The sequence below is a fragment of the Brachyhypopomus gauderio genome, chromosome 6 (assembly GCF_052324685.1).
Source record: "Brachyhypopomus gauderio isolate BG-103 chromosome 6, BGAUD_0.2, whole genome shotgun sequence".
Taxonomy (NCBI): domain Eukaryota; kingdom Metazoa; phylum Chordata; class Actinopteri; order Gymnotiformes; family Hypopomidae; genus Brachyhypopomus; species Brachyhypopomus gauderio.
The window spans coordinates 21,205,875-21,224,036 of record NC_135216.1 but is presented as its reverse complement, the minus strand read 5'-3'; the positions used below and the strand labels follow the sequence as shown (position 1 = coordinate 21,224,036).

Below are 18,162 nucleotides of genomic sequence, written 5' to 3'. Positions count from 1 at the left end.
AGATTTGAAGATATGAAGATTTAGTAGGCCTATCACGTAATGCCTGCAGTGTCTGCATGAGCGCCACCCTTCCTCCTTTAATCGCGGGTTATTTACATTTATGGCATTTAGCAGACGTTTATATCCAATCACTCGCATGTTTATCGAGATGACGGGTTGGTGTTACTGCCACCAGCTACAGTTCTTTGATTAAAAACCTTAAAAGTTTATAGTGATGACGGGAATATTAGCCTCTCTAAATGGTTTTCACTTTATGAAACCTAGTTCTTGTAGAGAAAATCCCTCGACCCATTTACCTCCGCTAGCATTAAAACCACCTGTTCATCGACGCTACATAGCTTTTAAAAACGACCTCTGACAGTATATGGACACAGTCCGGCTGGTCCTGGTGCCGACGGCTAATGATTGTGATAAAAGAGAATAACAAGTTTGTCAGAGCCCAACATTTCTTGGTCTTTATGATGCAACTGCAATTTTGTACACACCTTCAGAAAATAAATAAAAAATTCTAAGCCATGTATTTCGATGCCTAAGATCAATATAGACAAGTGTGACACCATATGCATCAAGCATGCCGACCTAGAATCAAACAACTCCTGTAGATCTAATTGTATTTCACAAGATTAGGAGAAGCAAAAATTGATCCTGGATCAGTCGCTTTACTCCAGTTTGATATACACAACCATTGATCTCTAATCAGCAAAAAGTTTTATGAATACAAGATCTGAACATACATATGTTGAAGGATGCTAGAGATCAGTTTCATAGATGTGAGGGAAAACAACACATCTATGCTTTACTGTCATCTTAGCATATCCATCATGGCTCAGCACTGGCCAGATGCACCATTTCCACCTGCTGTTTAAAGCAGCTGGATCTGTTTAAGAGGTTGTTCCCTTCACACCATTTGACCCATGCATTTAAGAGTACATCTCGTAGTGTCCTTGTGTTCAAATGTCCATCTGTAAAGTCAGGTAAGACAAAACAAGCTCACAGGAAACAATTCATTTACACATGTACCTCATAATGAAAACTGACACATACTTAATACAACACGACTGTCCAGATTCTTCAAACGCTGTCCCCAGTAGAACTTGAGTTGATTCCGGGTGCCGAGGGTATAGACCCGGGTACAGTACATTTTAAAAGAGGGTTTACATTGCACACAATGATGGGGGGAAAAATTAAATACAAACCCAAAAAAGACCATAACGTTCAGAAATAAATAAAAGGCTGCTTAAAGGATCCTGAGGAAGGAGGAGACGAGAGAGACGGGGAGGGGAGTGGTACTGCTAAAAAACTAAATATATTTACACAAGGATGCATGGAGTCAACCTTGGCAAAACCACACCCGGTTCACAACAGGGTGGAACATGACAACCAAATATAAATAAAACAGTTTTCATGAGAGCAGCACAGGTCATTCATATAGGAGGAGGGGGAGAGGTGAGAGTCTGAGAAGTAGCTGGATGTCACACATCACATTCTCACTGCTGTCTCTCTATTGATCAATAATGACCCAGATGACTGAAATCAACGTTTAAGCTTTTTGTGCACAAACATGTCGTGTTCTGGTCTAGATCTCTACTATTGCTGTGCCTCTGAGTCTCACAGGCTGACACAAACAGTTCCTTATATCTGGGAGAAATGCCGAGACATTTACCTTACGGAGAACCTGGCAAACATTTCTACGAAATCCAGTGGGACTGAAAGAATACAAAAACACCAGGATAGCTTAACGTAAAAACAAAATACAAAGATTTTTTTTTGTTGACCTAAACCTAAACTTCGATGCTCTTTCTAGCCTGATATACAGATATTTATTTTACAACAGTGCATTAAAAAAAAAAGATCCAATCATCATGTTTTCCACCTACACTTCTGCCCTTTAACAAATATGAAGGTTATCTATCTATTTTCTGCATGACATGCCACATGTGAGATTCAAAAGAACCCCAATCAGGTTTGGCCATTAAGATTCAGCTGTGATAAAAACGAGGGTGGCGGCTAGTCGACAGACCCCCCCCTCCCCCACACCCCCCAATCAAAATGCACTTCACGCTACTCGCCACACACTTTTAAGCATGGCATACCTCCATCCAATTCCAGACTTTAAAACTTTATACATGTACAATAACTTGAGCAAATATACATTAAAATTTTTTTAAGTATAATTAAATTTTAAAAAAATGCTTTTTCTAATCATCTTTAAAACCAGAGGATAACTGTGAGTGAGGCAAGTTTCATGTAAGTACACATGGTGGGATCATTTGGATGGCTAAAGGAGGGGGAAGCCTGCCGTCTCCAACTGTACTAAGTGTGCAGTCAAACAGATTAAGATTCATTTTTTTAAAAAAAGGAACAAAAACAAAGAGAGAGATTAGACAGAGGACCTGCCCCTCCCATCACATGAACACAGTATGTTAAGGCCCTGCAGTCAAAATAGTGACTGATGAAAGTAGACATAACCTGTATAATGGGCATTATAAACAGACTTAGCCACTCTCAGAACACTCTTTTCGAAAAAAGACGCACTTCACTGTCAACAAGAACAAATATTAGCAGGAAAATGTTGTGTGTGTGTGTGTAGCTTAGACAACTGGATCAGTAGTAGTTGTAGGCCTCCCTGTCCATTAAAATAGTATACAACCAGCAGTCACTAAAGAAACACTGAAATGTCCGAGGAAAAACCTGAAGAACTAAATGAGTGGATGAGCATTTACTTTTCTGTTCTGTACGTTCAGGGCTAATAGGGAAGCAGAGACATGTATGAGGTAAGTGTGCATGAGTGTGTACTGAGGAGGTGGCTCAGATGCCGTGTGTGTGTGTGCGTGCATGTGTGTCTGCTTGAATGAGTCAGTGCTTCAGGTACTGTTGGTCAGAGCTGAGTTGGGCTGTACTGAGCCGTCCGAGCCATCTGAGAGATAGAGAGACATAGACAGAGAGACAATTTATATATATATATGTATATACATATATATACAGTTTGGTCCATATATATTTGGACACTGACACAAATTTTGTCTTTTTACTGAAACATATTCAAGATGTAGTTATATAATGTACATGGACATAAAGTCCAGACATTCAGCTTTCATTTGGATGAAGGGTTTAGGAGTTTCAGTTCCTTAACATGTGCCACCTTGTTTTTAAAAGGACCAAAAGTAAATGGACAATTGACTCAAAGGCTATTTCATGGACAGGTGTGGGAAATCCCTTTGTTAGGTCGTTCTCAATTAAGCAGATAAGTGTCCTGGAGTTGATTTGAGGTGTGGTGCTTGCATTTGGAAGGTTTTGCTGTGAAGAAAACATGCGGTCAAAGGAGCTCTCCATGCATGTGAAACAAGCCATCCTTAAGCTGCAAAAACAGAAAAAAAATCCATCCGAGAAATTGCTACAATATTAGAAGTGGCATAATCTACAGTTTGGTACATCCTGAGAAAGAAAGAAAGGACTGGGGAACTCATCAATGCAAAAAGACCTGGGTGCCCCCAGAAGACAACAGTGGTGGATGATCGCAGAATAATCTCCATGGTGAAGAGAAACCCCTTCACAACAGGCAACCAAGTGAACAACACTCTCCAGGAGGTAGGCGTATCAATATCCAAATCTACCATAAAGAGAAGACTGCATGAAAGTAAATACAGAGGGTTCACTGCACGGTGCAAACCACTCATAAGCCTCAAGAATAAAAAGGCTAGACTGGACTGCTAAAAAAAAAATAATAATAATAATAATAATAATCTAAAAAAGCCAGCACAGTTCTGGAAGAACATTCTTTGGACAGAAGAAACCAAGATCAACATCTACAAGAATGATAGAAAGAGAAGTATGGTGAAGGTGTGGTACAGCTCATGATCCAAAGCATACCACATCATCTGTAAAACACGGTGGAGGCAGTGTGATAGCTTGGGCATGCATGGCTGCCAGTGGCACTGGGTCACTAGTGTTTGATGTGACACAGCCGAATTAATTCTGTGGTATTCAGAGCCATACTGTGTGCTCAGATCCAGCCAAACTGATTGGTAGGCTAGTTGTTTTATACTACAGATGAACAATGACCCAAAACATAAAGCCCAAGCAACCCAGGAGTTTATTAAAGCAAAGAAGTGGAATATTCTTGAATGGCCAAGTCAGTCACCTGATCTCAACCCAATTGAGCATTTCACTTGTTAAAGAGACTAAACTTCAGACAAAGGCCCACAAACAGCAACTGTAAACCGCCGCAGTGAGGGCCTGGCTGAGCATTAAAAAGGAGGAAACGCTAGTAATGTCCATGAGTTCAAAACTTCAGGCAGTCATTGTCAACAAAGGGTTTTCAACCAAGTACTAGAAATGAAAACTTTATTTGCAATTGTTTAATCTGTCCAATTACTTTTGAGCCTCTGATATGAAGGGATTGTGTTTAAAAGATGAGTTAGTTCCTCACATTTTTATGCAACCATTTTGTTCAACCCACTGAATGAAAGCTGAAAGTCTGAACTTCAACTGTATCTGAATTGGTTTGTTCAAAATTCATTGTGGTAATATATAGAACCAAAATTAGAAAAATGTTGTCTCTGTCCAAATATATATGGACCCAACTGTATAAAATAATTAAATGGGGAGGACTGAGTTATGGACAAAGGGTCTACAAACACAAGCAACATGCCCAATCTACATCACCTTTAAAAGCCTAAACTACAACAGGATGGCAGATGTCATTACCGTGTGAAGAGGGCGTGGTCTGTGCACGAGCATGGGGTGGAATGAGGGTGGAGTTTAGCTGAGGCTGAATAGACAGCTCTGCAATAACAGAAAAAATAGAAACAAATAATGAAGAACAAACAAACAAAAAAGGTCATGGCGTCCATGGAAACCTAGCACCTCAGCACACCAATGGATGGGGCCGTCAACTTACCGGCTGCGGTGAAGTTGAACAGCTGGGGCAGCTCACGGCCGCTAGGCAGGCGGGTGCCCGGCAGGCGGAGCTCGTCGAAGAAGGCATGAGCGCATGCCTGCAGCGGAGACAGCCGCGTCATGGGCGTGTACTCCAGTAGCCGAGAGCACAAAGCTATTGCCTCAGGGGGGGTCCGCGGCTTGAACACCTGAGGAGACGTGGGGAGAGGTGAGTGAGGACGAGGGCCCCTTGTTCCCTCTAAAAACAGGGCTTCAATATTCCATGCGTTTTACCTTTGTCCAAGGGTGCGCTTTGATCTGTGGGAATTTAAACTCTGTGTAGTTGGGATTCATTTCTCGAATTTGTTCCCTTGTTGGGGTGCCTAGCACCTGAAAAGAAACAGAGAGCCGTTATGCTGTTGGATTACAGGCAGCAAAAGCACAGCTTGGATCTGGCTAGCTTCTGCCAGTTTACCATGACAATCACTGGACAACAATTCTGTATCGGGTAACTAACTAGAAAACCTAAAACCAAAAGAGTTTGGCCTCTGTTTATGGGAGATTTTTAAAGACTGGCCAAATACTATTATGGAGGCTTTGAACACTGTTTCCAAATACTCATACACAAAAACAGCAATAGTAAGGTTAATAATTACCCATAATGCTATACTTGTCATAGTTTAGAAGTGAGTGCATAAGCATGTATTGATATATGCTGAAATTAATGGTTTCATTGTAAAATCACAGAAAATCACCCAACGGTCAGTATGGTTGGTGGTTGATGACTGCAGTTTGCTGGTAAATGTTGCTAACTTTGAAAAACCCGCATTAAATACTGTCCAACATCAACCAAAGTTAGCAACAAAGTTAGCAGAAATTTTTAAAAGGACCTAGTCTGAAGTGTTTGGGGGGAAAAAGTCACGCTTCATCCATCAAACTTGCTAATAGCTTGTAAACTAAAGGTTTGTGTTGGTTCCTCCTGTAAAAACATATCAGTGATGCAGTGGAGCTGGCAAATTATCATCATTCTTTTTGCTCAGAGCTAGCTGAACGGCCATTAAGAATTAATTCAGTGTACATTTGAATTTGCATATTTTTGAGACACAACCCTATTTACTCAGTCCTTCTGTATGGATTTTCCAGTGCAGCTACAATATGACGGCATTATTTGTATGTTGTCTAACGTTCAGTGAATAGCTGCACTCTTTGAAGTCTTCAGTCAATTAGCCTCCTTTGTGATGGAGAAATGGACATTGGAAAACACTCATCGTGATATCCAGACTTCAGTAAACACTGTGCACAAGCAGGCTTGGCTCTGCACTCAATTTGTGCTGAATAACGCATCCTGCATTCAGACACACGTGTCTTCCTTACGAACTCAGCTAAGTACGAGGAATGGAACCATGCATTTCAATGTTGGGCGGGGGGGTGTTAGATTCCACAAAGCAGGATTTCTCAGTTTAGCTACTAAAGTGCAATGAATGAGTTGAGTGACATTCCTATTGGAATGTCCTATTACTTTTGCATTTGAAAATATGGCTGTGCACTTCATTTTAGAATATTGTTGTAGAGTGAAAAAGTAATGTCCTAGTAGTATTGTACACCAATTAATGTCAGACTGAACGCAGGCTAGCCTAACGCCTACTTTGGATAAGATTATTTTGCACCAATAACAGTTATAGGACTAATAACATCAGCATAGTCTTGCACCATGTCGTGTGTCTGCAGATTCTATTCACCTGTTGCACACGATAACACATTAACCAAGTAGCTTAGTAATCCAACCAATGTACACCATATTGCCAAAAGTATTCACACACCAATCCAAATGATCAGAATCAGGTCCAATCACTTCCATGGCCACAGGTGTATAAAATTAAGCACCAAGGCATGCAGACTGTTTTACAAAAAAAGAATGGGTCGCTCTCAGGAGCTCAGTGAATTCCAGCGTGGAACTGTGATATGATGCCACCTGTGCAACAAATCCAGTCGTTAAATTTCCTCGCTCCTAAATATTCCACAGTCAACTGTCAGCTGTATTATAAGAAAATGGAAGTGTTTGGGAAGGACAGCAACTCAGCTACAAAGTGGTCGGCCACGTAAACTGATGGAGCAGGGGCAGCGGATGCTGAAGTGCATAGTGTGAAGAGGTCACCAACTTTCTGCAGAGTCAATCACTACAGACATCCAAACTTCATGTGGCCTTCAGATTAGCTCAAGAACAGTGCACAGAGAGCTTCATGGAATGGGTTTCCATGGTCGAGCAGCTGCATCCAAGTCATACATCACCAAGTGCAATGCAAAGCGTCGGATGCTGTGGTGTAAAGCACGCCACCACTGGACTCTACAGCAATGAAGGCACATTTTCTGGAGTGACGAATCACACTGCTCCATCTGGAAATCTGATGGATGAGTCTGGGTTTGGCCGTTGCCAGGAGAACAGTACTTGTCTGACTGCATTGTGCCAAGTGTAAAGTTTGGTGGAGGGGGGGATTATGGTGTGGGTTGTTTTTCAGGAGCTGAGCTTGGCCCCTTAGTTCCAGTGAAAGGAACTCTAAATGCTTCATCATACCAAGACATTTTGGACAATTCCATGCTCCCAACATTGTGGGAACAGTTTGGAGCTGGCCCCTTCCTCTTCCAACATGACTATGGTTCATCCATACCAGACTCTGCCATCCATGTCTTTATGGACCTTGCTTTGTGCACTGATGCACAGAGTCCTGACCTCAACCAGATAGAAGACCTTTGGGATGAATGAGAATGAGAACAGAGATTGAGAGCCAGGCCTCCTCTTCCAACATCAGTATGTGACCTCACAAATGTGCTTCTGGAAGAATGGTCAAAAATCCCCATAAACACACTAGACCTTGTTAACAGCCTTCCCAGAAGCTGTTAACATTCAGAGTGTTGAACCTGTTCTAGCTGCATAAGGGAGGACCAACGTCATATTGAACCCTATGGATTAGGAATGGGATTTCACTTAAGCTAATATGTGAGTCAAGGAAGGTGAGCGAATACTTTTTGGCAATATAGTGTATTTTGTTCATTTAAAATCTGACAGCTGCCACACCTGTTGTAAACATGTATTCAATTAGGTATTTGTCTATTTGACATGGGGTTACTGCATATGCTCAAGTGCCACACACGACAAAATGAGCAAGGAGACAAATGGTAATAAACAGTAGAACTGTTTATTAAAATTGTCCATAGATATTATTTCAAATGTCATTCATTTGTACAGAACTTTAAACAGCAAAAAATCTGTACGATCATCATACGATGACACACACACACACACACACCTCACTCATGTTTTTCAACATGAAGCAATAAAATAAATAAATCGAACACAGGGCCCAATCAGATCTAAAAAAACTTATCTGGGACAATGAGTAAATCAATTGTAAATCAATGTTTTACTGTACTACTACTAGTGCTGGGTGGTATACCGGTTTGCACTGAAAACCGGTGTTTATTTGTTATAATAAGAATTTTTCATATACCGGCCACACCGGTTTAAATTGCCTAAACTTGTTGGGAACGCAGCATGGTCGTTAATTGTTTCTCATGGGATGCTTGATGCAATAGAGCACAAATCTAGCTTGCTGAAAATGAGAGACATTCTGAACCAGAAATTCTACCAAACCTTGAAGTAAAAGATGATGCCCCAAAGGAGCTCTTGCCAAAGAAAGGAGTCTGTTGTCAGGAAGTACATAGGGTTTTAAAGGTTGGATGTAGACCAAACAGTCAGTCACTGCAAATGCTGTCGAGCAAAAGTTGTTGCGGCTGGTGGTAACAAGAGCAATCTCCTGCACCACCCATAAAGATGCTTATACTTGACATGCCACGACTGGCTCGATGGTCCGCGAGGGACGCAATCGCGGTGGCGTCGCAAGCTCGTGCACCTCTCGATTTTTGTAACTTTGCGCGTTCTGCTCTTCAGTGCTATGTTTGCAGGGTTCATACACCTTTACAAGGTGGAATTCTAGCACTTTTACTATGTAATATTTTCCAGCACTTTCAGCTTAATTAAGTTACATATTTATACAAATATGGTCGAAATTATTACCTTTTTATCACATTAAAAGAGATGGTACTGTCTCCCCAGTATTCGACCACTGTTATTATTTATTTGTTTAAATATTGTTATTTAATTAAAGGCAAGAAATTTGGGACTTTTCAGTACAATACAACTATTGACAGCCCTGTCTACTTTATGTCTAAATACCTTATTTGTTATTAACAAACTGACAATGTGACAATGTGACCGATCCATAAAAACAGATCTATTCAGTCTAATTCTATGCTTGTATTGCTTGCTTTTCGGAATTAGTTCAACCTTAATACTCGCGCTGGTGGTATTGCACTTAGTCCGTTTATTTGCTGGTTGACCAAAATAAACCTGGGCTCCAGCAATACTTCACTGTTCATACATGAACTGGTGAGTTGTCCAAAGCTCATTTAATGCGTTACTTACAGAAATAAAATAAAGAGCAGTGGACTGACTCGGTCTACGGCAGAAAGCTAAAAAAAAATATTCCATACGCACGCTCAACTCGCTCCCTTAAAAGAGACAGTACACATATTTCTGGCCGTTACATGCTTTGTGCTCTGCGTGATGTCTGCGCTTGCAAACTAGCCGCATATGTATTGCTGTTTCTCTTATTTCATCTCCTTATTTATTTAAAATTATATTTAGAATTCTTGAACCATTTAAAAGGTTTCTTGCAGTTTATTTTTTTCATGTTTGACCAAAGTTGTGAACCTATAGTTTTTGTAAGTTTCAGGTTCTTTGGTATTATTTATTTTACATTCAATGTTATATTCATAATTGCACTGACTGAACAAATGCAAGTTGTGTTGTTTTTACATGTTTTTATGTGTGTTTAAGTGTGCTATACTGGTGCAGAGTTTTCAATAAACTTGTAATTCAGTATGTCTGTGTTAAAAAAAAAATGCTTTAAGTCGATTCAGTAGTGGGGGCGCAAAAATATTCTCATCTACTAAAGGGGGGCACGGCAGAAAAAGTTTGGGAACCACTGGTGCAATTATTAGAAAATGAAAGAAACACAAGATGCCTGTCAATCTTCCCCAGTCTGGGGCTCCATGCAATATCTCGCCTCGTGGGGTAAGGATGATTCTGGGAAAGGTCAGGCATCAGCTCAGAAATACACAGATGGACCTGGTCAATGACCTGAAGAGAGCGGGGACAACGGTCTCAAAGATTACCATTAGTAACACACTATGCAGTCATAAATTAAAATCCTACAGGGCACGGAATGTCCCCCTGCTCATGACAGCATATATCCATGCCCGTTTGAAGTTCTCCAATGACCATCTGGATGTTCCAGCGGAGGCGTGGAAGAAGGCCATGTGGTCAGATGAGACCAAAATTGAGCTTTTTGGAATCAGCTCCACTCGCTATCTTGGGAGGAAGAAGGATGAGTACAACCCCAAGAACACCATGCCAAACGTGAAACATGGGGGTGGATGCATCATATTTTGGGGTAGGGGCTTTTCTGCAAAAAGGGGACATGACAACAGCACTGTATTAAAGGGAAGATGGATGGGGTCATGCATCACGAGATTTTGTCCAACAACTCAGTAAGTGCACTGAACAAGGGTCGTGGCTGGGTCTTCCAGCATGACTCCAAACACAGCCAGGGCAACTAAGGAGTGGCTCCTTAAAAAGCATTTGAAGGTCCTGGAATGGCCTAGCCAGCCTCCAGACATGAACCCAAAAGATACACCTCATCTTTGGAAGGAGCTGAACCTCAATGTTGCCCAGCAACAGCCCTGAAACCTAGCAGATGTGGAGAAGATCTGTACAGAGCAGTGGGCCAAAATCCCTGCTGCAGTATGTGCAAACTTGGTCAAGAACTACAGGAAACATCTGATCTCTGTACTTGCAAACAAAGGTTTCTGTACCAAAAATTAAGCTTTGTTTTTCTATAGTATCATTACTTTTCATAAAATAAAACGCAAATTACTTATTTAAAAATCATACAATGTGATTGTATGGATTTTTTTTTAGATGCTGTCTCTCACAGTTGAAGTGTTCCTACGATAAATTACAAAACTCCTCTTTCATTGTAGGTGGGAAAACTTGCATTGATCAGCATGCATGAAATACTTATTTTCTCCACTGTATATGCAAAGACAACCATCTCATTCTGAATTTCAAGTTATTAAATTCCCTTGTGTGTTAAACCCCCTGATTCCGAAGTTTGACATGAGTGACCCTTCCCTTCCATATTTATGACAGATCCAGAAGCTGCTTCAACAACAGCAAAAGGTCTCTCACATTCAGTATTCTACCAAACACTGCTGGCTTGAACTGTACCAGTAAAGACCCAAGCCCTAAGGTAAACACTGGTCATGTTGCATGACTGTACTCCAAAACCTTAACTCCATCTTTCTCCATATGCTTAAATTCCACTAAAAGCATTTTAAATTATTGGATTGATCTATAATGAAACTCTTATGAGAATGAAGTAGGTCGAGTCACTCAATTTTTCACTAAAAATCAAGTTCCTCTTAACCACTGATCTCTAATAGAGATATTACATTATTATAAATCAATGTTTTTTCACATTTACTATCTGCATGTATGCAAGGGTTAGAGACCACAGAGCCTGAAAACTTGCATGGTGATGGGGAGGTAATGGAAATCTGTTGATATATAATCTAAATTTGTCCTGAGAAGGAGAAAAAATTTGGTCCGTCAGAAAGCCAGTAGGCATACCTTGATGATTTCCACTAGCTGGTCCACACCGCTGTCCCCGGGGAAAATGGGCTGGCCCAGCAGCAGCTCTGCCAGCACGCAGCCTGCTGACCAGATGTCTATGCTGGAGGTGTAGTCTGTCGCCCCGAAGATGAGCTCAGGGGCGCGGTAGTAGCGCGAGCAGATGTAGGAGACGTTGGGCTCACCCCTAACCAACTGCTTTGCACTGCGGGAGAGTGGGAGAGAAGTGGCTTCAGGGCACACAGCAAGGTACTTTGCACAAATGTCTTAGATCGGGCCTTCTTAGAGAACGATGTCACTCTTGGTTTCAAGGGCACTGCTTACTCACGGGGTTTAAAACAAACCCAGGTGGAAGAATAACACCTACCCACCATGGCTTTATCACACATTATTACTAAAGGGAATGCTATACACATGAAAAAATATATAGTCTTCATGAATAAGCACATATTCAAGATAATATTTTATTTGATCAGTCACAAACACCAAGTCTAAATCTAATACCCAGCTGTATGGCAGTCCAATTTATCCACTACACTGTTGTGAAAAACAACATTTCATGTCTTAGCACAATAAAGCGACCTTTCGACAGAGACCTTAACTTTAAGAACCATAGAAACGTTTGCAAAACCATATATCGCCTGAGAAATACATCCAAGGTCCGTGACGTTCTCTCAAGAGCAAAAAGCGAAAAAAACAACATTGCTTTTATGTCAACAACATGTCGGGAGTATTGTAAAGCTTTTTACATTTTCCTGTCAAAGAACTCCATCTCTAACTTAGAGAGTTCAAAATGTTGTGGCAAATATTTTAGCATAGATGTGAATGAGGGAGCACATTTAAACTTCTCTCAGACAGCTGCACTCACTATCAGCATGTTTCAGAATAAATTTTTAAGTACCCTTAATTCAAATTCTACTATATTCTTATTTTGTCATGGCCTTGGTTCAGTGTACCTCAATGGACTGATTGGTAGGTATGTCCACAAAACCCCTCAGATGTACTAAATGGAAGACATTATTCACACCTGCTATGTTAGGGGAGGTGAAATCCAGCTTTTTCCAGTTATGTGGCCCTATGTGGAATTATGGAGTCCAGAAGAAAACTGTAGGCCACGGTGGCCAATATTTTATCTATTATTTTAGCCTAATTGATCCCATTTCATTTTTTCCTATTATATTCTTCTCTGAAGCAGTTTGAAAACCTTGCATTCAGAAGTGCTTAGATTTAGATTATTATCCTATTGTCACAAGATATTTTACATCTTACCTTGTGTACAATTTCACTTCTTATTTTTATTATTACTAAAGACCATTACTGAACCTTAATGTCAGAATATTGAATAGCAAAAATGTACACCTCTGTCCCCAAGCATGTGAAGGAGACATGCCAAAGAGCTAATGACTACGGCCAGAGCAGAATACCTGAGCGTGACCGCTGCCCCTGCTAATGCAGTGCACCAGCACTTTATCATCGACACAGCAGCACAGCAGAAGGGGAGTTACTGGACTCACACACACACACACACACACACACACACACACACACACACACGGGGAAATATCCCACCGAACCTGCTAACAGCATGACAGATGAAACCCCCCCACCCCATGGGGGACGAGCACTCAGCAATCCGTATAAAAGCTAGGAGTATGAAATAAAAGCTGATAGAGCACTCTCTTGCTAAATCCTTTCGATTTGATTCAGTCTGAAGGAGGAAGGTCGATACTATACAGCAACCAGACGACCTGTCATACTCGATGCTTTAAATGGAAGTGGGCAGCTTGAGTGGCATTTGCCCCACAACAGTATTTTGTAGAGCAAGAATTCAAACTGTTGGAATTGAAAGGTTGTTTCCATCAAGATGCCCATCAATCCTGACAGAGACTGAAATCCTGATGCTAGCCTGGGTGTTTTGAGTTCAAATGTTCTGATCTGTGTGATAGTGTGATGCTTCAGTACAGTAAGACCGACTGCACAGTGTTGCACTTGGCATTATGGCCACACTGTAAAAAAAAATCATCAGTAGAAAGAAGCAATTAATTCAAAGGACTTTGTTCTACCTAGGCTGCATCTGTCAGCCAAAAGTTTTAAGTGCTGGCCCATTTGTGGGACGTAGCATTGGGACAAAGCCATGATCTGCATGACATCGGTATGACAGAACTGTAAAGGCAAACCTCCTGTAGCCTTCTGGATCTTTATTATGCTGCAATGTACTGCTAGCCAGTGGCTTCTGAATTTGAAGAAACCCATCGCCCACAGATAGGATTATCTTGCACATAAAAGTTTTTAAAACATGCCATGACAGTACGTTAAAACTGCTTATTGTCCATTTATGTAGCTAATGTACATGCAAAATATATTCAGCAAGAACCCAGCAACTAGGTTGGTAGCTAAATGGATAAGTGATGTAGTCAGAGCTAGCCTAATTATTTGATGGTGAGCAATAAAGAGTGTTCTCATCTTTAAACTTCTCCCCTTGCTAAGCCAATCACATGTGAGTTTAAGGCAGGCCCAAGCCTAAATGCAGCCCATGAGTTTCACAGACTGTGAAGGTGAAGCCCAGTGCTAAGAATTCTCATGTTAATGGTTTTTTAAACGAGACACCCCCATAGACCGACTGGTGTACTGTGTTTAAAAGCTGGAGGACCAATCAGATTGCTGAATCAGATTTAATCAGTTGCACCACAAAGAAATCAATCATAAAAACACGTGTCACCTAGAAATTAAAAATCCTCTTAAGCCTTTTATGTATACCTACTGTTCAACAACCCTGTACCCACCTGCCAAAGTCACAAAGCTTGAGAACTGCTGTGTCTGGGTCCACCAGCAGGTTCTGAGGTTTAATGTCTCTATGACACACACCCTGGGAATGAATATATGCCAGACTGCGGAACAGCTGGTACATATACACCTGAGAGAGAGAGAGAGAGAGAGAGAGAGAAAGAGAGAAAGAGAGAAAGAGAGAGAGATTTTATTAAGTAAGTATAAAGCCATACTCCCTTAGTTTTACTACACATTTAATACTCTAAGCGGGACATGCTGAAGTGAGTCTTATTCACGGATCAAATACAGTAGGTTATATAGTCAGTACTGTAAATTACTGTAACCTCACTTACCTTTACATAAATGATTGGGATAATTGTCTTGGCTTTGTTGAAATGCCGAGCCACCCTGTATACAGTCTCTGGCACAAAATCCAGCACCAGGTTCAGATACACCTCATCTTTCTGGAGAGAACATATCTACCAATTAACCAAGCACAATTATACTACTCAAAGCAAAGCACAAAGACAAACTTTCAGAAAAACATTCATAAATGAACGCTGGCATAAGTTGCTAAAGAATACAGTTATACAGAGAGAGAGCTGATCCAACATCAGTCCTAATCTAGATCATGTCAAGAACAAACATCCCTACAGATGCCAACACACAATAAAATATGTTAGAGGAGAGGTTACAGGCAGCAGTGGACTTACAACACCACACAAATCCAGCTAAATATACACACCTGTCCAATGTGCCATTATGCTTCTCTAAGCATATAGAGCAACATCCTTTTAAAGCCACATCATAATCCCTAGAGCTTGATTGGTGTGCTCAAAGTCGACATGCAGATGAGGTTTTTTTATTAACCTCTATAACCAAATGTCTCATTACAGTAATTACACACAGAATGAATCATGCATGCCCAATGCCCATTCTTACCCACAACTTTCAAACCTAGAGAAATTCCAACTGGATAGTTTAGATTACCATATTATTTAATATTATAAGAACCATGAATTATCTATCATTGTGAAGGCCCTGAACCTGGAGAGCAGGTATAAAGCCAGTTACACTGCAATGTAACAAGGAAGCAGGATAGTTTCAGTCTATATATCAATATCAGATCTAAAGCACAAAGTATGAATCTGGATGTTTGTGCATCACTTTGAAACATTAGAGAACATGATGACTCGAAACAAAATAACTTGCAAACACAAGTGGCAGACTTATAACTGCACCTCCAGCAAGCAAGCCAACCCCCCCCCCCCCCCCCCCCCCCAGTTCTATATGTACCAGCTACATACATCATGTTTAGGTAAAATCATTCACTCTTTTGCAAGTACATCTGTTATACAGTTTTTTATACAGCCAATTATTTATTTCTTAGGAAGACCTGGCTTTCAGTCTTACCTTCTCACCACTGGAGTAGAAGAAATACCGTAGTCTCACAATGTTGCAGTGGTCGAGCTTCCTCATGATCTGGAGCTCTCGGTTCTACAAGGACAGGCGAGTGAGTGATGGATTTATTTTACACAAGGATTAGTCTCCATTTCTGGAGAATCACAGAGAGCTGTGGGGGGGGGGGGGGGGGGGGGTGTTAAACTTGACACACCTTAAACCGTTTGTCCTGAAGAACCTTCTTGATCGCCACCAACTCCTGGCTGTCAATGAGGCGAGCTTGATATACCACACCAAAGGACCCATTGCCGATCACCTTGATGTCTGTGTAGGACACTTCCTGCGGACGGTCTGGCCCCTGACCAGGGGTGGCAACTACTGTTGTCACCTCCCCACCAACTCCTTTAAAGACAGAGAGACAGAAATGAGGGTGGGGGGTTATGTTAGATCCAGGGGCCACTCCTTAACTGACAAATCCTTTCTCTGGAGCTAATCTCATGGCAAAAAGAACCAGCAATTTTCTGAAAAGTTTCAAGACAATCCAATTAACAAGAGTGTAGACACACAATTTTGTTCAGCCAGGTCTTTACAGCCCCTGTAACAGACGACAGCTTACACATTAAACTAACTCTGACATGTCAATAAGGCAGGCAGTTTAATGTTCGGTTTAATGTTCGTGTACATTTACAATCAGTAAATATAAATCTGCAATAATAAAGGTTTGTCAAGCTAGTAACATGCCAACCAGTAAGTTAGCGAGTTAAATCAAATAAAGTGTATAACATAAATAATGTTAGAGATACCATGTACCAAACAGAGTAGACTATTTTTTAAAAGATTACGTTGGTTACCTTGATCGGAAGTATTTCATTTGAAAATAATAGCTTTTTGGTAGTAGCTGGCTAATTAGGTTAGCTGTTAGCTAGTTAGCTATGTTTAAAACGATGGGCATTCTAGCTCATTTCAAGATACTCGTATAGGTAGCCAACCCAGCTAAAATGCTACTGTACGCTGAATCGATGTTTCTGACGGGGACTCAGAGCGCAGCTCAACATCATGTAGTTAGATATGAAGCTTGCCAGCGACCTATAGATGGGCAACAATGAAATCTTAACACTTAGCTAGCTAGCTAAGTTAGCTAAGCTTTCATAGCTAAGCTAACGACGCTTTCATAGTTAGTTAACGTTAGCTAGCTATGCCAGCTAACAGAGTTTAGTTTATACTTAAACAACGGATGATTTCAATTTCGCTTAATACCTATCTAGCTAGTTACCAAAGAATTAGTGTGGTGACATAAGGTCGTAATATATTTAGCTTAAAGCTAAATCAAGTTAGCTAGCTAGCTAACTAGCCAGAGAGCTAGTTACCTATGTAACTAGAACGGTATTGCTACCTGGTACGTCAGAAAGTGAAGTTATAATAGTCCACATTCAAGATCTGTTATATTTTAACACGCCTCTGAACTTAATAACTAACGCCAGAAAATATCTGAATACTCACTGGCCAACTTCAGATTAGATGAGCTGCCTCCCGAGGCCTGAGAGACCCCGGATTTTCCTGTATTACTCCCCACGACAGCGGCTGATCTAGCGGATGATGAAGCGGCGCCGGGAACCCCTTGAGGGTCAGCAAACGAGCTTGTCCTGGGCCGCCCGCTGCCGCTCATATCTGTTAAAAGCGTGGCGGGGCAGGAGATTAAGGATCAGCAGTTTCTCCGATAAAGACAAGACTATGACTACTGTTATTTAAATGTTGAGCTAAAAAGAAAATCATTCAAGAATTTGCCACCCTCCACCACGGCTTTTTCGCTCACTTCTACTGTCAAATCACAATGCCACCTGGGAAATGAAGTTCGAATTGACTGCACTCTATGACGATTTGATGCTATTCAAGGTTCAAAACAACTACGAGGGTTCAAGAAGGCACTCACCATTACAACCAGAGATGGCGCTCCTCTCTCAGTTATCAGAAAGCTCACCCACCTACTGGTTTAAAGCACTCTCGAAGCGTATTCTGTTTCCAAAAATATTATGTTTTATTTTGTGTGACGCTAGCATTTTATTCTGAGAAACCAGAGTAATTTGTTTTCTCTGCATATGCATATTGTTTTTTGTGCTGTAATTTATCCTAATATAAGCCATTATATGTCGATGATCAGTAGCCACATTGCTTTGATTAGCTCATAGAATTCTGGGAACTGTTTTTTTTACTGAGTTGGACTTAAAACCTATAAATTTATGCTGGTTAAAATACGTTACTGTGCTATGCTCAACGTGTTAGTAGCAACGTGTTATTAGACACTGATAAACTTACGTCTGAAATTACGTCTGTGTAACTACAATAGATTTCTGAATTACCAGCTTCCCACT

General features: G+C 40.9%; 1 protein-coding gene across 3 annotated transcripts; it reads right to left on the bottom strand.

Moving 5' to 3' along the window:
* Window positions 1–639: 639 nt before the first annotated feature.
* Window positions 640–17,798, bottom strand: gsk3aa (glycogen synthase kinase 3 alpha a). Of its 3 annotated transcripts, none has more exons than XM_077009596.1 (11): window positions 17,724–17,798; window positions 17,294–17,461; window positions 16,008–16,195; window positions 15,806–15,889; window positions 14,746–14,856; window positions 14,410–14,540; window positions 11,627–11,831; window positions 5,173–5,268; window positions 4,901–5,087; window positions 4,708–4,785; window positions 640–2,917 (listed from the first exon to the last, which is right to left on the bottom strand). In XM_077009596.1, the coding sequence occupies exons 2-11, from the start codon at window positions 17,457–17,459 to the stop codon at window positions 2,865–2,867; spliced, it is 1,299 nt and encodes a 432-aa protein (XP_076865711.1). In that variant the 5' UTR covers window positions 17,460–17,461; window positions 17,724–17,798; the 3' UTR covers window positions 640–2,864. The 3 variants fall into 3 exon arrangements, with proteins under 3 accessions (XP_076865711.1, XP_076865710.1, XP_076865712.1); XM_077009595.1 differs by lacking the exon at window positions 17,724–17,798 and adding an exon at window positions 17,607–17,688; XM_077009597.1 differs by lacking the exons at window positions 4,708–4,785; window positions 17,724–17,798 and having other exon boundaries at window positions 17,294–17,664.
* Between the last annotated feature and the right edge of the window lie 364 nt (window positions 17,799–18,162).